The 19,086-nt window shown below is 41.4% G+C and overlaps 2 protein-coding genes across 3 annotated transcripts in view; both read left to right on the forward strand.

Moving 5' to 3' along the window:
* Nucleotides 1-6,597: 6,597 nt before the first annotated feature.
* On the forward strand, nucleotides 6,598-10,745 carry LOC113125711 (diablo homolog, mitochondrial). The gene is made up of 6 exons (XM_026299364.1): nucleotides 6,598-6,701; nucleotides 6,896-7,016; nucleotides 7,931-8,053; nucleotides 8,375-8,485; nucleotides 8,669-8,765; nucleotides 9,129-10,745. The coding sequence occupies exons 1-6, from the start codon at nucleotides 6,658-6,660 to the stop codon at nucleotides 9,335-9,337; spliced, it is 705 nt and encodes a 234-aa protein (XP_026155149.1). The 5' UTR covers nucleotides 6,598-6,657; the 3' UTR covers nucleotides 9,338-10,745.
* A 2,766-nt stretch (nucleotides 10,746-13,511) lies between these two features.
* Nucleotides 13,512-19,086, forward strand: part of nectin3a (nectin cell adhesion molecule 3a) — a 30,087-nt gene continuing 24,512 nt past the window's right edge. For both annotated transcript variants that reach the window (XM_026330404.1, XM_026330414.1), the window contains exon 1: nucleotides 13,512-13,736. In XM_026330404.1, the coding sequence (XP_026186189.1) occupies nucleotides 13,652-13,736 (85 nt within the window). In that variant the 5' untranslated portion in view covers nucleotides 13,512-13,651. The remainder of the gene's footprint in view (nucleotides 13,737-19,086) is intronic.

The raw sequence follows: 19,086 nt of genomic DNA on the forward strand, positions 1-19,086 counted from the left end.
AGGTTGTTTGTCTCTATGTGGCCCTGTGATGGACTGGTGACCTGTCCAGGGTGTACCCCTGCCTTTCACCCAAAGAGAGCTGGGATAGGCTCCAGTAGATCCCTGTGACCCTGGTTAAGGAATAAGCAGGTACAGAAGATGGATGGATGGATGTTGTAGTTAGGATCATCCCTGTCTGGAGGGAATATATTAGTGGTCAATTTGGATAATTCATATAAATTAGTAAATACTAATCACTAATATCAGCTCCTCTGGCACATCAATAAACTGAATTACATAATTCCTGCCCACAAATGACTTAACTCTAAAATATCAGAGGCTGGAGGTATAATGTTGATGGCTTGTCTTATTCGTCCGTCTGTCTATCCCATTCTTGTGAACGCAATATCTTATGTGAACACCTTGAGGGAATTTCTTCAAGTTTGGCACAAATGTCCACTTAGATTCAAAGATGAACTGATTACATATTGGTGGTCAAAGGTCAAGGTCAAGGTCGCTGTGTTAAGGTCCATATTTGACCCATTCTTGTGAATACAATGTCAGGGATGTGGGGTCTCATATTCTGTGGTTTTGAACAGAATAACATGCATGTAAAATGCAACCTGTCTGATTGATGGAGACATACAACTGCAGTGTGGTAATTCTAGTTTTACCGCTACATAAGATATGTTTTAACACTGTTTCATTTTACTTTGCTGTGATATACATGTGGGTGCAATGTAATGCTAAATATATCATAGAAAATATTTGCAATAATAATAATATGAGCTGCAGGAGATATAATATTTGAACCCAAACCAGAAAAAAACAAGCAGTTGTAAACAAGATCCCAGTTTTCACCTGAAGTGTTGTTTTGATGAAACTTAGCGCAGAGACAGTCAGTGCAGTTTGTTTTGCAATTACATGTCAGATTGTTGTGATTGTCTCGTATGTGCACTGGGCAAGACGCAGCAGTTGCACCAGTATCATGAGGGAATATAACGGTGGCACTCATGGTTTGTTTTTCTCCCTGTGGCTTTAGACTACAAACAGAACAGTGATGCTAATGAGATGATCATCACTATTCTCAAATGGCAAATAACTCCTGTGAAACTCATTAAAGGGGTGATTTAATTGGTTCATTAATTATTTAAACTATTCTCAAGTGATGAGCAAAGTAGATAACGCAATAGGTAGTAAAAGTAAATGGAAAACTTCATCTGTCTGATATGTTGTTATCAACTTATTGTCCATTTTGAGTCATACAACTAGCATAAAACAACATATTTAAAACAGATTGTGACAAATTCTTCATGCTTATAAACAACTTAGCAAAATTGGTTAATATCAGATAAAATAGAAGACATTTTATTTTTACTACATGGTATTTATGTGTTTTTAACAACAAAAACAAAAGTATGTCATATGCTGAAACATCCAACTAATAATTAGACACAATATTTAATAACACTGTATTTTAACCCAGACACCACCCCTTATACAAAACATGATACATGTGCGTTATGATGGTCAGCATACATAGAGTTACAATTACTGTACCAATTATGTAGTATTATGTGTAGAATGGTTAGTACTTATATTTTACTTTCATGTATTTTAGGAGTACATACATGTACTTTCAGAGGTAAAGTACATGTATGTTATTTTTGGCGCTCTGACTCTGAGATTCTGTGACTATAACTCTGTGACCCTGTGATTTTCAGATATTGTGGTTCTGTTACTCTGTAGCACTCTCTGTGACTGTTAAAACTTCATTTGCTAATGATTAAAAGGTGCTTCACTTCAACAACCTTCTCCTTTCAACTGCTCCCTTCAGGGGTCGCCACAGCTAATCATCTGCCTCCATTTAACCCTATCCTCTGTATCCTCCTCACCCACACCAACTATCCTCATGTCCTCCTTCACTACATCCAAGAACCTCCTCTTTGGTCTTCCTCTAGGCCTCCTTCCTGGCAGCTCTAACCTCAGCATCCTTTTACCAATGTATTCACTGTCCCTCCTCTGAACATGTCCAAACCATCTCAATCTGGCTTCCCTGGCTTTTTCTCCAAAACATCTAACATGAGCTGTCCCTCTGATGTCCTCATTCCTGATCCTATCCATCCTCGTCACTCCCAGAGAGAACCTCAACATCTTCAGCTCTGCTACCTCCAGCTCTGCCTCCTGTCTTTGTCTCAGTGCCACTGTCTCTAAACCAGACAACATTGCTGGTCTCACCACTGTCTTGTACACCTTTCCTTTCATTCTTGCTGACACTCTTTTGTCACACATCACACCTGACACTTTCCTCCACCCCTTCCAACCTGCTTGCACACATCTATTCACTTCTTTTTCCACACTCTCCGTTGCTCTGGACTGTTGACCCTAGGTACTTAAAATCCTCCACCTTCTTCACCTCTACTCCCTGTAACCTCACCGTTCTACTTGAGTCCCTCTCATTTACACACATGTACTCTGTTTTACTGCGGCTAACCTTCATTCCTCTCCTTTCCAGAGTAAACCTCCACCTCTCTAGGTTTTCCTCCACCTGCTCCCTGCTCTCACTACAGACGACAATGTCATCTGCAAACATTATGGTCCACGGAGATTCCTGTTTAACCTCACCTGTCAGCCTGTCCATCACCACAGCAAACAAGAAGGGGCTCAGAGCTGATCCTTGGTGCAGTCCCACCTCCACCTTGAACTCCTCTGTCACCCCTCACCTCACCACTGTCTTACAGCTCTCATACATGTCCTGCACCACTGGAACATACCTCTGCCACTCCAGACTTCCTCATACAAAACCACAGCTCCTCTCTCGGCACCCTGTCATACGCTTTTTCCAAGTCTACAAAGACACAATGCAGCTCCTTCTGGCCTTCTCTGTACTTCTCCATCAGCATCCTCAAAGCAAATATTGCATCTGTGGTTCTCTTTCTTGGCATGAAACCATACTGCTGCTCACAAATGCTCACTTCTGACTTCAGCCTAGCCTCCACTACTCTTTCCCATAACTTCATTGTGTGACTCAACAGCTTTATTCCTCTGTCTGTAGTTTCCACAACTCTGCACGTCTCTGTTGTTCTTAAAGATGGACACCAGTACACTTCTCCTCCATTCCTCAGGCATCCTCTCACTCTCCAAGATCTTGTTAAGTAGCCCAGTTAAAAACTCTACCTCCGCCTCTCCTAAACACTTCCATACCTCCACAGGTATGTCGTCAGGACCAACTGCCTTTCCACTCTTCATCCTCTTCAACGCCTTCCTCACTTCATCCTTACTGATTTTTGCTACTTCCTGCTCCACAACAGTCACCTCTTCTACTCTGTTCTCTCTAACATTTTCCTCATTCATCAACTCTTCAAAGTATTCCTTCCATCTTTCCATCACACTTGTGGCACCTGTCAACACATTTCCATCCCTGTCCTTGATCACCCTAACCTGCTGCACATCCTTCCCGTCTCTGTCTCTCTGCCTCGCCAACCTGTACAAATCCACCTCTCCCTCCTTAGTGTCCAACCTGTCATACAAATCCTCATACACCCTTTGTTTGGCCTTTGCCACCTCTACCTTCACTTTATGCTGCACCTCCCTGTACTCCTGTCTGTTCTCTTCTGTCCTCTCAGTGTCCCACTTCTTCATAGCTAACCTTTTCCTCTTAACACAGTCCTGAACAGTCCACATTCCACCACCAAGTCTCCTTATCTGCTTTCCTCTTTCCAGATGACACACCAAGTACCCTCCTACCTGTCTCCCTGATCACTTTAGCTGTAGCTGTCCAATCATCTGGAAGAACCTCCTGACCTCCCAGAGCCTGTTTCAGCTCCTCCCTGAAAGCCACACAACAGTCTTCCTTTTCCAACTTCCACCACTTTCACCACTTGGTCCTCTGCTCTGCCCTTGTCCTCTTCATCTTCCTCACCACCAGAGTCATCCTACACACCACCATCCTATGCTGTCCGGCTACACTCTCCCCAGTCACTACTTTGCAGTCACTGATCTCTTTACATCTGCACAAGATGTAGTCAACTTGTGTGCTCCTGCCTCCACTCTTATATGTCACCCTATGCTCCTCCCTTTTCTGGAAAAATGTGTTCACTACAGCCATTTCCATCCTTTTTGAGAAGTCTACCACCATCTGTCCTTCTGCATTCCTGTCCTGCATACCAAACTTACCCATCACTTCCTCGTCACCTCTGTTTCCCTCACCAACATGTCCGTTGAAGTCTGCCCCAATCACCACTCTCTCACCACTAGGATACCCTGGATCACCTCATCCATCTCCCTCCAGAATTTCTCCTTCTCTTCTAACTCACATCCTACCTGTGGGGCATAACCACTGACAACATTCAACATCACACCTTCAACTTCCAGCTTCAGACTCATCATCCTATCTGACACTCTCTCCACCTCCAGAACATTCGTAGCAAAATCCTCCTTCAGGATAACTCCAGCTCCATTCCTCTTTCCATCCACACCATGATAAAACAGCTTGAACCCTGCTCCTAATCTATAGGCCTTGCTACCTTTCCACCTGGTCTCCTGAACACACAAGATATCCACCTTTCTTCTCTCCATCATATCAGCCAACTCTCTAGTTTTCCCTGACGAAGTCCCTACTCTAAGTCCTACATTCCTGCCCTTCCTCTTCTCTCTTTGCCTACAAACACGCCTTCCTCCTCTCCTTCTTCGACCAACAGTAGTCCAGTTTCCACTGGTACTCTGTAAGTCAACAGCACCAGTGGCAGTCGTTGTTAACCCGGGCCTCGACCGATCCAGTATGGAAGTCATATTTGTGATTTGCATGTTTGATTTGGCTTAAATTTTACATCGGATGCCCTTCCTGACACAACCCTCGGCATTTTCCCGGACTTGGGACCGACACATGAAGACACTGGATTGTACCCCCTTGTGGTTGCTTCACTTCAACAATAAGTAAATAAATAAAGATTAAATAAACAGATGTGTGTGTTTTTTATACCACTTGGTCTACTGTGTCCAGACAGCCTTAAGAAGACAATTGTACTAATGTAGGATCTGTTTCTATTATCTGTTTCAGCACTCTTGCAAACCAATTATCCTTCTGATTCAGCCACTTTACTGTCACAAGGATGGTGTTGTTACTGCAGAGAAATTTAAACAATTAAAACCTGGATTAAAATGTTCTATCAATTGTACACAGTGCAACCAGAGATGTAGATTTAAATGCAGAAATGTGGTAGTGCATAGATGCAGTATTGCAGATATGACACATTATATTGATATATAAAATAATTCATCATATAAAATATCACAACCACTGAAAGGGAAGTTAATTGATAAAATATTTTCTGTAATTCTACATCATTGTAAAAATATTATGATGCAACAAGAACCAAATGTAAAGTCCCTCTTTAACAAGTTAAGTGGTTTAGTGATAAGCTAAGTGATAAGCTAAGTGAAAGTATGTGGATGACACCACAGTCACTGGTCTGATCCAGGACAGTGACGAGTCTCCATACAGGCGCGAAGTGGAACAGCTGGTCCACTGGCACAGTCAGAGCCATCTCGAGCTAAACCCCCTCAAGACTGTGGAGGTGATAGTGGATTTCAGGAGAAACTATTCTTTGAGAATACAGTTTAACTTTTATGTTATTTTTTGTACACTGACAGCTTGTTTATGTGCACAAACCTCATCAATAAAGATGATTCTCATACTGATTTCCCTTCAATTCACATTAATCACTAGGTACATAGGATTGATCCAGGTTTTGGTGGACTGGTGCTTGCAGAATCATCTCCAGATCAATGCAGGGAAGACCAAGGAGTTGGTGGTGGACTTCCGCAGGCACAGACACCCCTCACCAACACCAGTGAGCATCCAGGAAATGGACATTGAGGAGTGGACTCTTGTAAGTACCTAGTAAGGACTCTCATAAGTACCTCAACAATAAGCTGGACTGGTCAAGTAACACAAATGACCTTTATAAGAAAGGCCAGAAGCAGGCTCCCCCTGCTGACGAGACTGAGGTCTTTTGTAGTACAGGAGACCACTCCTGAGGACCTTCTTTGACACAGTGGTGGCATCAACCATTTTTTAATGGAGTGGTGAGCTGGGGCCGAAAGTCCTTCCTTCCTGATGTCAGACTGCACAACCAGCACTGCTCCCAGTCGACCACCAGCTGAACTCATCACCTATAGACTGTAAAAAATTGTAATTAAACAATACAATAGTGCAATATTGTCTGATTTTACTTTTTATATTTTTTCCAATTTAAATATATTTTTTATTATAAATACCTTGTTTTTTTTGGGTATTTTTAATCTTGTGCCTTACTTGCCGCTGTGTCGATGTTCATTTCCCCACTCTGGGAGAGTAAAGGTTCTTCTTGCCTTATCTTATCCTTTTTTAATCAGGCTTCAAATCTGTTTACTTTTTGTGGTCATCATATTCAACACATTTTCTTGACACGTCACTCTGGTCACAGGGAGATTGTAAAGGCCATAAGTTAAATCTTTACGTGACAGAATGGAAAATGCAGGACTGTGCCTGAGAAATTTAGTGCTCACATCCTATTTTCCCCCACAAGAGGGCAGAAGTGGTCAGTCTCTGCCATTGGAAGAGCAGAGAGCCATAGATTTATACATAACATAGGAACCTTTACTCTGTCACACGGACGTTTTATTGTGCGGACCAACATGGCCGTGCTTCGGAGGGGGTTACCCTACCTTAGTTTTCTCAGGTAAGACGCGTTAAAGTTGAGTTTTCTGTTAAAGGGTGTGTTTGTAATGAAACCCTCAGCCGCTACACTAAACTAACAGACTATTATCGATTTTAATATTATTGAAATCCAAATCTTTTGCCGGACGCTGCAGTAACTTAATTGCATATAAACGTGAAACGCTGGTTTTCATTCATTTAATTGGTTTTGTTCAGGAGTTCTGCTCGTGTCCTGCTCAGCAGCAGAAACCCCGCAGGCCACAAACCGGGGAAATGGAGCAGGCTTATAGCGACTTTGACAGTCGGCGGTGGGCTGTGTGCTGTACCTGTCAAACAGGTGCGTATCAGGTGGATGAGCGCGGTAATTTCCCATGCTTTACATTAGACGGTAAAGTCAACGCAGGGCAATATAAAAAAAAAAACACAAATATGCATTAAAAGCGTGCAATCAAATAATGTGATCATATGACTCATGCTGACCAGAAGGCAGCACGGTGGATTGGTGGTTAGCACTGTTGCCTCACAGCAAGCAGGTTCCTGATTTGAAACCCATCAGGGACCTTTCTGTGTGGAGTCTGCATGTTCTCCCTGTGCTTGTGTGGGTTTTCTCCAGGTACTCTGGTTTCCTCCCACAGTCCAAAAACATGTATGTCAGGTTGATTGGTGACTCTAAATTGCCCATAGGAGTGAGTGTGAGTGTGTGAGGTTGTTTGTCTCTATGTGGCCCTGTGATGGACTGGTGACCTGTCCAGGGTGGACCCCTGCCTTTCACCCAAAGAGAGCTGGGATAGGCTCCAGCAGATCCCTGTGACCCTGGTTAAGGAATAAGCAGATATGGATGATGGATGGATGGATGCTGAGCCATAAGTCCTTTGCTTCTTAAGGTGATAGTAGGCTGAGCTTATCTTAAGTGTGTGTTTACGTCTAACAAAGATTTCTGGCTTGGATTGGGGTATTTAGCATTAGTGAGTGAAGCTGAGCAATGAATTGTAATCACTCTCTGGCTTCAAAAATATTTTTTGTTTTATTTTTGTTCAACTGAAGAAAAAATTTGGACTTGTTAAATATGTCATTCATATAATTATCAGATTTGTAGTTTTTCTGTGAGCTGAGCTAAGGGGCACATTTGCACGTTATATGCCATGGAATTTGTGTATGCTCAGGTGTAGGAACACAAACTAATCCCTATCTTCTACATTACACTCTCATCTTGTCTCACTGTTACTTCACTATTCCTTGTTTCTCCTGCAGGTTGATAACCTCTCTCATGACTCCCTGATCAGACGAGCAGCCTCTCTCGTAACAGACAGTTCAAGTACTTTCCTTTCACAGACCACCTTGGCTCTCATAGATGCCATCACAGAGTACTCAAAAGTAAGTTTTAATCTTGAAGTAAATTTTCAACAATTGTAGGATACTTATTAATGTTTATATGTACAGTGTAGAATCACTTAATAAGAAATACAGAAATAAGATGTCCATGTCCAGAATGATGTATTGGGAAATAAATATCTAAAATGTGCATATAAGTTTTAGTGGTAGATGTACCGACCACTTTTGTCTGAATATATAAACTGTAATAGTTTAGAAAATGCCCATACTTCAGCAAAATTGATCCCCATGTTCCTGTGCTTCGGTAGTGTGTCTTTCATTTTAAATGTAAACTATGAATGTCCTCCCTATGCTTGCTATCAGGCTGTGCACACACTTATTGCTCTCCAAAGACGGTATTTGGCCTCCCTGGGCAAACTGACTCCAGCAGAAGAGGATTCAGTCTGGCAGGTGATCATTGGTCAGCGTGCAGAGGTAGGTTTATGTTGACCTCTACAGAGATGGGGTTTTTAAAAGAATTCTGAACATAGTCTTCAGTTTTTCTGTTATCATAGTCCTACCATAAATATGACAGCACTCTCACAAACCCTACGAATAGACAGACTGTTGAAGAGCTGTTGGAGACTCACTTGGTTTTGTGATTCTTTGTCCTGACAGGTTAATGAGAGACAAGATGAATACAGGCGTTTTGAGTCAACATGGGTCAGTGCGGTGAAGCTGTGTGAAATGGCAGCTGAGGCAGCATATACATCAGGTGTGTAAAAGATAATGTCTAAAAGTGGATGTGGTTACATGGCTGCGTGACAGAATGCATGGGATCTTATGTTTTCACTGAGTTAAGTCTCCCAGGGCTCCTATTATGAGGACTGAAGGTGTTAAGCTATCAAACATATCAAAGCTTTGTACAATGTTTTTACCTGTTTCTGTTGTATTCTTTTTAGTGTTTAGTACACTTTGGACAATGTACAGATTGTTTGCTGTTGCTCACAGCAGGACTTTGTGTAAAGCAAACTGGAGATGATTGACAGGAGTGCCTGCTTCATGACACACCTTATGTCCGGACTTGAGGTGGTGTTACATCAGACGTTTAACTGTGAGTTTGCATGTGTGTTTCCAGGAGCTGAGCATGCCTCCATCACAGTAAGGACAAACATTCAGGTGGCGCATTCACAGGTGGAAGAGGCCCAGAAACTCTCAATGGATGCAGATAAGAAATTGGCTGAGACTAAAGTAATGGAGATCGAAAGGATGGCACAATATGTTTCCTCCTTAGAGAGTAATAATGCTGAGGAAGAGGTGCCTGAGGCTTACCTAAGAGAAGACTGAAATAAAAAATGGAAAAGGCCTAAAAAAAGATTGATAAGCTTTCAAAGTAAATAACTTTTAAAAAATCATCTCTACAACGTCTTCTTTCATGTTTAGTCTGTCTGACTGTGGGATCTGCCTATTGTCATTTGTAGTAAATAATGCTAAGATGTACATGATCAGAACTGCATATAAACTGAACAAGTGAATCACACAAAATGAGAGCCTATAATTCTGCCTAGCCTATATAAGTATCTGCTCATATAAATCTGTTAATTTAAACACTATTAACTGTGTCTGCAGTACAGGAGACTGTTTTCTCTCCACTGCTTATTATATTGGGATTTGATGAGCATCAAATTTTTCATTGTGTTTTCTCAGAATCCATTGTGGCAACAAAAAAAAAAACTCTAAAAACATAACACTCTTTATTTACTGAGTTGACTAGTAAGTAGTGTTAATTGTTTTTTTGTTTTGGAATGTCATGTGGATCCAAATGACTGAAAAACATTTAACTAAGGCTAAAAATAGAGGGAATGTGTCCACTGTATGTTTGCCAAAGGATGAGAGTTGTTTGGAACCAGTGTTTACTAAATTTGTTTTGACCTGCTATGTGAACTAAATGTCCCCTGTGGTCACATTTGCTACTGCCACTTTGTAAACACCTTAAAATCCAGAGACACCATGAAGTCGGCTGAATAACACATTTCTTGCATTTTTCTGTTGGCGTAGTTAAGTTTCCTAAATTCCCACTCCTATGTTCATCTGAGAACGTCTTTAAAGGCAGTGTTGCTTGTTATACGTATCGCCCTTTTTCACTCAGCAGCTCTACCTTCACTCCAAATTACCCGTGTCCTGACTCTTCTCCGTAGAATTTTTAGACCATTTTTCAGCTCTTTGCTATCATCACTTGGCAGCATTTTCATTTCCACATTCAATAAAACAAAAAAAATCTACCTCCAATCTTTAAACAAAAACACTGAAAACAGGAATCATTTCAGATTTGGGCAGTTTTGCTTCCGATGATTATGCAGATTTCTCTAACTCATGATGGCGCTTAAATATGGGAAGGTAATCAAATTTGTAAATAATATAAGGCAGACTGACTTTGTTGCTTGGAAATAACTTTCATGAAATTCACATTGGAGCAATTTCTGAAATAAAGATATGATTTACTGTTTCAGACAGCAAATCACAATGTCATTCTGCTAACTCTGACCAAACGCTTTCCTCTTTAAATTGCCTTTGTTTTTAAGCATTATTCCAGCAGGGGGTGATCTAAATCCATTTCTTCACATTTAGATTTTTATTTCTTCAGTTGTATTTATTACATTTCAATTTTCATATATTGTCACATGTAATTTATGTATTTCAGAAGTTCATATTTTACGTGAATGCATTTTTTTCCCCATAAAACTGGCCCATATGATTTTGCTTGGTGTTTGTAGTTGTGATTAGATGCTTAAAACCCTGAATTATTAGCAAACCCAAAAAGTGAATACCCTTAATATACATACAGTTGTATGCAAAACCCATCTGAAAGTGTTTTTTTGGTCTTCCAGATCTTCTCCTGAAATTTCCCCTTAGCTGCCACTTATATTTTTCTTTTCACATGATTTTAAATACTGGGGAAAGTTAAACTACACTTTAAAAATATGCATCTTATCTACATATTTATTTGCAAATCTACTCAGTGTAGAAGCCGTATCTTTCAGTAATGTGAAAATGTCCTGTAACAGGTACATTAACTTAAGTGTCTTCACATATGCCTCTCAAAGGTCATTGTGTACTGTAGGGGGTCATTTCAGGGGAAGCTCATGTTGAAGACCTGTGTGGAGTTGCAAACACAAATGTGTAGGTTGGCAGTAAGGTGACCTCTCCCTGCTTTAGCTAGACAAGCTTTATCAAGGGATGGGGCTGTATGTGTGAGTGTGGCTATAGAGAGTGGGGTGGGGTGGGAGGTTTTGAGGTGTGCAAGGACTGGCTCACCAATGTGACTAGTGAGGAATGTTGTGTTTAACAAAGGCTGTTTTCACAGACTGTAAAACCTAATGTCCCAGACAGGCTATGTGGATGTGCACCCCCTGGTCACAGGGGAGGTGGTGCCAGTGTGGCCCGGTCTGCCTGGAAAAAATGTAATAATGCTTAACAAGAAGTATTTTTGCAGCATAAAACCTTGATGTGGTATCCACAATTACAAAGGTCATGGGCCATAAATGTTTTTTAAATAATTTAGTGCTACTGAGTGTGTTTGAGCAGTTCTTTAGGCCGAGTTATGTTTGGTGTGATATGAAGACTCGCTGAATCTGGTGATGCCATTAATATATTAAATGTTTTATGAAAGAAAACAAGATGTGATTTATCATCTCCGAAACACATGAAACTCTTCATTGCACTGACTTTACAGTTCCATTGCAAAGTGGCCCAGAGTTGAGATTGATTGGTGAAAAGGGCAGCACTTTCACCTGGGGATTTATAGCTCTTTGAGGATATAAATAAACCACCAGAGGGTATAAAGGCGGGGGGTATAGTGTGTTGACACATCATGGGTCATGCTTTAATCACAGTAAAGCTGAACTGTAGTGCTGGGAGAGAGAGTGGGTTAAATTCTGCAGGAGATGGAGGTTCCCTGCAGAGGTCACATCCCCTGATGAGGTCTCCAAGCTAATACAGGCTATGAAGGCATCGCTGCAGAAAGAAATGGGCAGCTCAGTGTGAGGGAACCACACTGAAATGAACATTTTTGCTTATCTTCATTGAATAAATATGATGTCCGCCTGAAACTACTGAAGGAATAGGTTTATCAGTTGAAGCTACAGTGGATGATAATAACACTGTGCTGCACACGACGGTGGATTCCTGAATGTATAAAAGCTGTAATTATCTCAAAAAAAGAACAATGCAAGAGTACTTCATTACGAGCACAGAGTAGTCACAGTGCGTCTGTGCTGGAGCTGGTGGGAAATCACTTTTTGTAAACAAATCATGCTTTAGTTTATGTTGCGTGTGATCGCTTTGTCCTTTAGCACCTGATATCTTGGAATTTATATTAACTTTCACTTCCTTGTATTTTCCACACAGGTTAAGAATAGTATTACTGTCTACAAAATGTGCAGTCTCTAACAAGAATCACGGTGCAATATTCTTGTAGAATTCTGCCTTGTTATAGAAGTTACTGTTACTGTTATATAAGTCCACGAGTCCTTATAAAGATTTCAAATAAAAACAAGACTTATATCAACTTACAAGTAAAAACCCGCATTACAGTGTAACCAGTCTGGTGTTGGAGTGATCCCATAACACCAATTGGATGTGCCAAACACAGATAAAGTTAGTTTCTCCTTGAGACAAGAAAATGATTCTTTATGTGTTCAGTCACTGTTGTGAACGAGATAATGATGCTAATAAACGGTTATTACTGCAGTTCATATTTTTTTATTGCAGTTTAGTGGGCTTGTGCCACCAAGTGAATTCCCTTCCTCATTTGTATTAAGAATTCTAATTTTATTTGTTTTAAGAGGATGTATGAGAATTTGATGACTAGTTTAAATATTAAACAGTTTTCAACTTATATACTCATTTCTCTTCTATTCTTTGCCCTGCAACAAAAGTCCTGGGTGAGGATGTAGAAATCAAAATATGAATCAGGAGTCTTTGATACTAAAATTTACTTCAATAATTTCTGGACAAATCAAATCAAGCGGCTGATTAAAATTCAAACAGCTACAAAGAGATTCATAAGAAAAAAACAACAAAATGGGATGACTACAAAAAGATTAAAGGTGACTGCAAATAGATGTAGAACAGCCAAACCAACTACAAAAACATGCCAAACGACAGAATACCTACAAAGCGATGCAAAATGGCACCTAAGAGATATCACCAAAGAGCAACACAATTTGAATACAATGAAATAAAACATGTGATGCAAAACAAATCCAAAACCGGTGCAAAACGTCCATAAACACAACCTAAAACGACGACAAAAGCAAAATGGCCACAAAACAAACACAAAGAGATGCAACCACAAAGTTACACTGCAAAGCGACAAATAGTATATACAGGGGGACATGCCTGTGTCCAGGGAGCTACTGACTCCAGAACAATCCACGACTATTGGGGGGACAAATCAAATCAAACATTTTTGGGACCATGTGCGTGCGTGAGTACGTAGACTGTACGTGTCTGTGTTTGTTGTCCTGCAGAAGTGGTACAGCCCACGCGGCTCGGTCGCTATGGAGAGCAGCTCCCCAGGAGCGCGAGCCTGCCAGAGTGAGCAGGGACGAGGAGGAGGACGGAGCAGAGAGTGCCAGGGCGCACAAACACGCAGGAACCATGGAGAAAAGATCACCGAGGAGGAGTTCGCCGTCTAACGGACTGCGACTTTTAACATCACTCCTCACGTTATACGGACTTACCTGTGAGTCAACGGTTCCTTTATCATTTTGTGCTACTTTTGAGCCCAGTAAAAGAAGTTGCGGTGGAGCTGTTCGGATTGTCTGCCGCTAGTAGCGTTAGTCTCCGACTCAAAACGCCAAAACCGGCCAGTCGTTGTTGTGTAGAAGTGGATGCAGAGCGAGCTAGCTTTATGTAGGCTAGCGGTTCTGGTCTGCGGACAGTTATCCTAACATTACGTCGGTGGGAAAGTAGCTGCTGGTACCTCTTCACTGTTAGCTAGCTAAACCTCCTTTGCCTTTGGCATCTGAATGGAACTCCGTTACTAACAATAGTTAATGTGAACTTATACCCGCAGAGTAGCTGCTAACTAATTATACATACTCCCAGCCAAACAGCCTCCACACGGCACAGGGGACAACTTTAGGCGCAGCACTGATTTGGTGGTGATCAAGCGCACATTTTCTAGCTAACGGTACTACCACTATGTCACATCATGACTGGGCTAACATTACTCATAGTGTGGGGAAAATACCGGCTGCTTTCTCTCCCAAACTCATTTAGAGGCAGCAGCAGTGATTGCTGGTTTACACTTATAGAAAGGAATGGTGTGTTCAGGGTGTCAGTCATGGGGAGCAAAGAGGAGTTCCTTTGTGAAAAGTTTGCCAAGTGTTGGGATAGCTACATATGGGGGGGGGGGTTAAACGTGATCCAGGAGATGAGAGGCAGGGCAGACTCCTCTGCTCTAGGCGTGAGGGGTGGCAGGGAAAATGAAGACATATTTCAAAGGAGGCACTGCAGTCGTAGAGTCTCTGGAAGTATTGACCTGCAGTTGGGCTGCATGCCAGCCAGCGCACCTTCCAGTCTCCACACTGTCCCAAGTAGTGCAGCTGTGGAGCTTTGCTATATGCAGTCCTGAGCTGGGATTACCACACATGACAGGCCTGCTAAGACAAAAGAAGGGCCAGACACAGATGGATACTAAAGTAAATACTACCCAGGAATGCACCATTTGTTTTTCCTCAATGCAAGGGCAGAAGTCCCTTTAACAGCCTAGAGGCTTTTCAAAGCTGTCATTGCCAGTACCTTTTCTGTAGTACTGCAGTGAACAGCTATTTGTTTATTGGAATTTATCAGCATATTATTTTGTACATGAATCACTTAGTGGTGTCTAAAATTTAAGAAAATTATGAAAAATGTTCAATTTCCCAGACTAACAGTCCACAACTTGGATATATTTATTGATGAACAAAAACACAACTGTTTTTATCAATAAACAACCAAGTCTCTTTTTAGTGGAATGTAGCCAGGCAAAAAGAAGGTGCCCAAGGTCAATAAGGATGTGTCAGATCTTTGAATGTTCATGTTTTCAAATAAACACATAAGCTCAAATGTTTGGTATGCATTACAAAAAATATTTTATCAATATTTTTGTCCATAGACATAGACACTTTTTTGGCATGTTTAAACTGCAATGAAATTACCTCAAACATAACTTTGGTGCTGGTGTACTGTACTTTCTTGTTACTTATCATCCAACACATTTTCAGATAAGATATTCACGGTATGTGTGACAAGGCCATATTGACAGATGCATTGGCCCAACAGATTAATCAAATTCAAGTATGTAGTTCCTCTGCTCCTGCCACCAGCCTCATCTGTCTTGCTTATGCACACATCCTTGTAACACATGCTTTTAGCGCCTTCTTCATACCATACTTTTTCTGTCTGTAGCCACAAAACACTTGTTCATAAATCAACACAGGGACCTGATAAACAATGCTCTGTTGCAAACTACTGGATTGTGTTTGGTCCTATGTGCATGCATGTTTTCAGTCTGACTAGTCACCATGAGAGCCAAATTAGACAATTATTAACTTGGAAGACAAACCACTAAGTGAAGTTTTGGCATTGTGTGTGTAAGAGGTTTTTTGCTCTCAATAACAATATGGTTGGAGCACATGTGGTCTAGACAGAGTGCTGTCTTAAGAAAGCACACGTGTGCAGGGGGCACTTTGTGACAAAAAACAGTTTTGATGTCAGTTTCCTTAACTGTCACTTTCAGATTCCCTGTAGTGTTAACGGGGTTGTGAGGAGGGGATTCATTTGAGGCGTGCCTACAGGCTGTGAGGTCTGTAATTGAAGACCATAGTTTTGTGGTTTCTTCTCTTGGGGCCGCATGATTCACAAACTAAATAAATAATCCAGTAATGGAGCCACCGTAATTACAGACTCAAAACAGAAATAGATTTAAAAAGCAGTGCACTGACTGAGCAAATTTGATCCTTATATAAGTTAAAGTGCTTCAGTAGTTATTAATTGACAGTGAGATGAAGATGCCAAGAAAGTAGGTTTGTCATTAAAAATGTAATTCAGCATCTTTTTTGGGTGCTTTTTGTCAGCCCCAACATTAAATTTGGGTTGAATTTTCTTTTCACTTTATTTTTAAAATCAGCATTGCTTATTCTTAATCTTGATTTAGTGAAATAAACTGACCACTCTAATGTTGTAGTGCCAAAGTTTAACTGATGACTGGTGTTAATTATCCCCATTGGCTATGGGATTATATATAAGAAAGGATATTAAAGTAAGTCTTAGCATTTGGATGTACATCTGTGGGTTGCAGCTGTTGCACCCATCTGATCCTTTCATTTGATGTTAAATCTCAGTTGTGAAGCAGCAGACTGAAAAGTCCTAATCATATTAAATGCATGCAGTGTTTTCTTTTTTCTTTCTTTTTGAAGGAAGGCCATCAACAGATGAGTGTGTTGCTTTGTTGTGGGACATGGAGGTTGTGTTTGGGAATCATGGAGCAGGCTGTGGTCACCAATTTCTGTTGACTCCACCCTTTGCCTTCTCTTCCCCAACAGATGTGACTGTCAGAGGCTGTGTATGGCAAGCTGCTGCCTTGTGGTCCATTAGTGAATTCAGAGCTGTAACCCCCACTTTATCATGTCCCTGGGATTGTCTGTAACCAGGATAAATAAAGCATTGTTTCCTGCAACACTGCAGTCAGTTGTTGATTGCTTTCAGCCCATTGCTTTCAATAGGAATAAGCATTAATGACAAAAGTTTGTGTATTTATAAAAGCAAAATGTGAAAAAATTGCAGTGGAAACAGACTTAATGAATCAATCATGATGAGAAGAAATACAGTGAGGGTTTTAACTTGGGATGGATATTGTTAAGATTTTAACTATACTACTACTCTTATTGATACTGCTTATCGATCCGGTATTTTAATGGTGCTCTTATCGATACTTTTAGGGTGCACTCACGCTAGACACAGTTGGCTTGAACCAAGCGTGAGTGCGATTGTCCGTCTGTCCCCCCCATACTCCCCCGCTGGCCAGCGTTCACATTGCACTTTACTTTCTAGGCCGGAGCACGCTTACGTCAATATGATGCAATTGTTTTGTAGTAAGAGAAGCGTTCTTGCTGAGCATGATGGAGTCCATTGCTGTGTTCACGTTGTTTATTATTTTGAGTTGTTTGGGATGCGGTGACACGGCCCTCTCACACTGTGTTGCTGAACCGATCTGCTGCTTTTTTCGCTCAGAGATTTTCAAAAATCATGCTGCACATATATTTGCAAGATGGCAGTTGAAGTTCAGCGAGGAGTTCGCAGTTTTAATAACCGATTACAGTTCCCATATATCAACAATATCCAGTTTTTTCTGTATACACTCATCTGCCCCAAGTAAACACTGAACCTCTGCTGTACACCACAGTTCAATTCTATTCAATTCAGTTTATTTGTATAGCGCCAAATCACAATCCAATCATCTCAAAGCACTTTACAAAAAAGAAAAACCCAACAAATCCCTCATGAGCAAACACTTGGCGACAGTGGAGAGGAAAAACTCCCTTTAACAGAAGAAACCTCCAGCAGAACCAGGCTCAGTTTGGGCGGCCATCTGCCTCGACCTGTTGGGGTGAGTGGATAGAGCAGAGAGAACAGAACAGCAACAATAAACAACAAATAGACACTGCAGATTGGTAGGGCCAGTAACTGCACATCAGCAATATGCAGCTCCAGGACCAGGGACACCTGCAGAAGGTATATAGAGAGAGAGAGCACAAACTAGGGGAGAGAGAAAGAGAGCACAAAGTTAGTGATATTCAATGGTGGAATATACATGTGAGGGCGGAGGAGAGGAGGAGAAGGGAGGGGAGGGTTAGGGTAGGGTAGGATAGGGTAGGGGATCTCAGTGCACAGATGGAGAATCCTCAGGCAGTCTAGGCCTATAGCAGCATAACTATGAGCTTTGTCAAAAAGGAAGGTTTTAAGTCTAGCCTTAAAAGTACAGAGAGTGTCTGCATTCTGAACCCAGAGTGGGAGCTGGTTCCACAGAAGAAGAGCATGATGGCTAAAGGCTATGCCTCCCATTCTTCTTTTAGAAACTCTGGGAACCACAACTAGACCTGCACTCTGAGAGTGAAGTGCTCTATTGGGATAATATGGTACTATAAGGTCTTTGAGGTATGAAGGAGCTTGATCAAGAAGTGATCCCTTTACCGCCATGTTGGTTAAATGGAACAGTCGCTTAAGTGACGTCACATCTCCAGTTCCATGCTGTGGTGTGGTTAGCGCTCACACTACATGCGTGCTGTGCCTGAGCCCAACCAAACCGTGCTCTGGCCCACCTCTTCCAACTGGGCCAGGGATGCCTAAACGTCGGCATGGAGCACTCGCACTAGTCAAACAAACCGCGCTTTGGGGGTCAAACGCGCTCGGGCACGTTTCAAATCGCCTAGTGTGAGTAACCCCTTAGAGGAAGAAAGAAATTTAAAACATGAATTTCTTTATTTTGAAACATCTTTGGTATTCTTAGCTCTGTCCGCTATCCTTGAGCTAGAGTTGATGTATCTGCTGCTGCCGTGGCGTGTGTGTAAACAACAGCCCCACCTCTCTGCTCTTCACTTACAGATATAGCAGACAGACAGTCAGTGCTAACTGTCAGTTGGACAGTTAGTGAAGTGCTGAGTAAGGTGTTTCGTTTTCTGTGCAAGTAGCGAAGATATATTACACGTAGACAGATATTTGTGGGCTAAACCTACACATTTAACGTGACTACTTGAATACCGATAACAGCCCCTTTAAGCTTATCGATATTGTAGCCTTCTAAAATTTAGCTTTGGGGGGTCATTTAATCTGGGCCTCAGTACCCATCCCTAATTTTAACTGAAGAGACAAAAATTAGGGCAGACAAACTGAAATGAACATAATGTTCCTTATAAATACTTTGATTTGTTGCCACCTGACTAGAGAATTAGTGCCACCTACTGCTTTTCTGAACAACCAATTCTTAGATTTCTATAATAGTAATGGATGGAAATGTGTTAAATTTGATTTCCTTTCCATGTTTTCTGAAG

Source organism: Mastacembelus armatus, chromosome 13, assembly GCF_900324485.2.
Source record: "Mastacembelus armatus chromosome 13, fMasArm1.2, whole genome shotgun sequence".
In the NCBI taxonomy this organism is placed as follows: domain Eukaryota; kingdom Metazoa; phylum Chordata; class Actinopteri; order Synbranchiformes; family Mastacembelidae; genus Mastacembelus; species Mastacembelus armatus.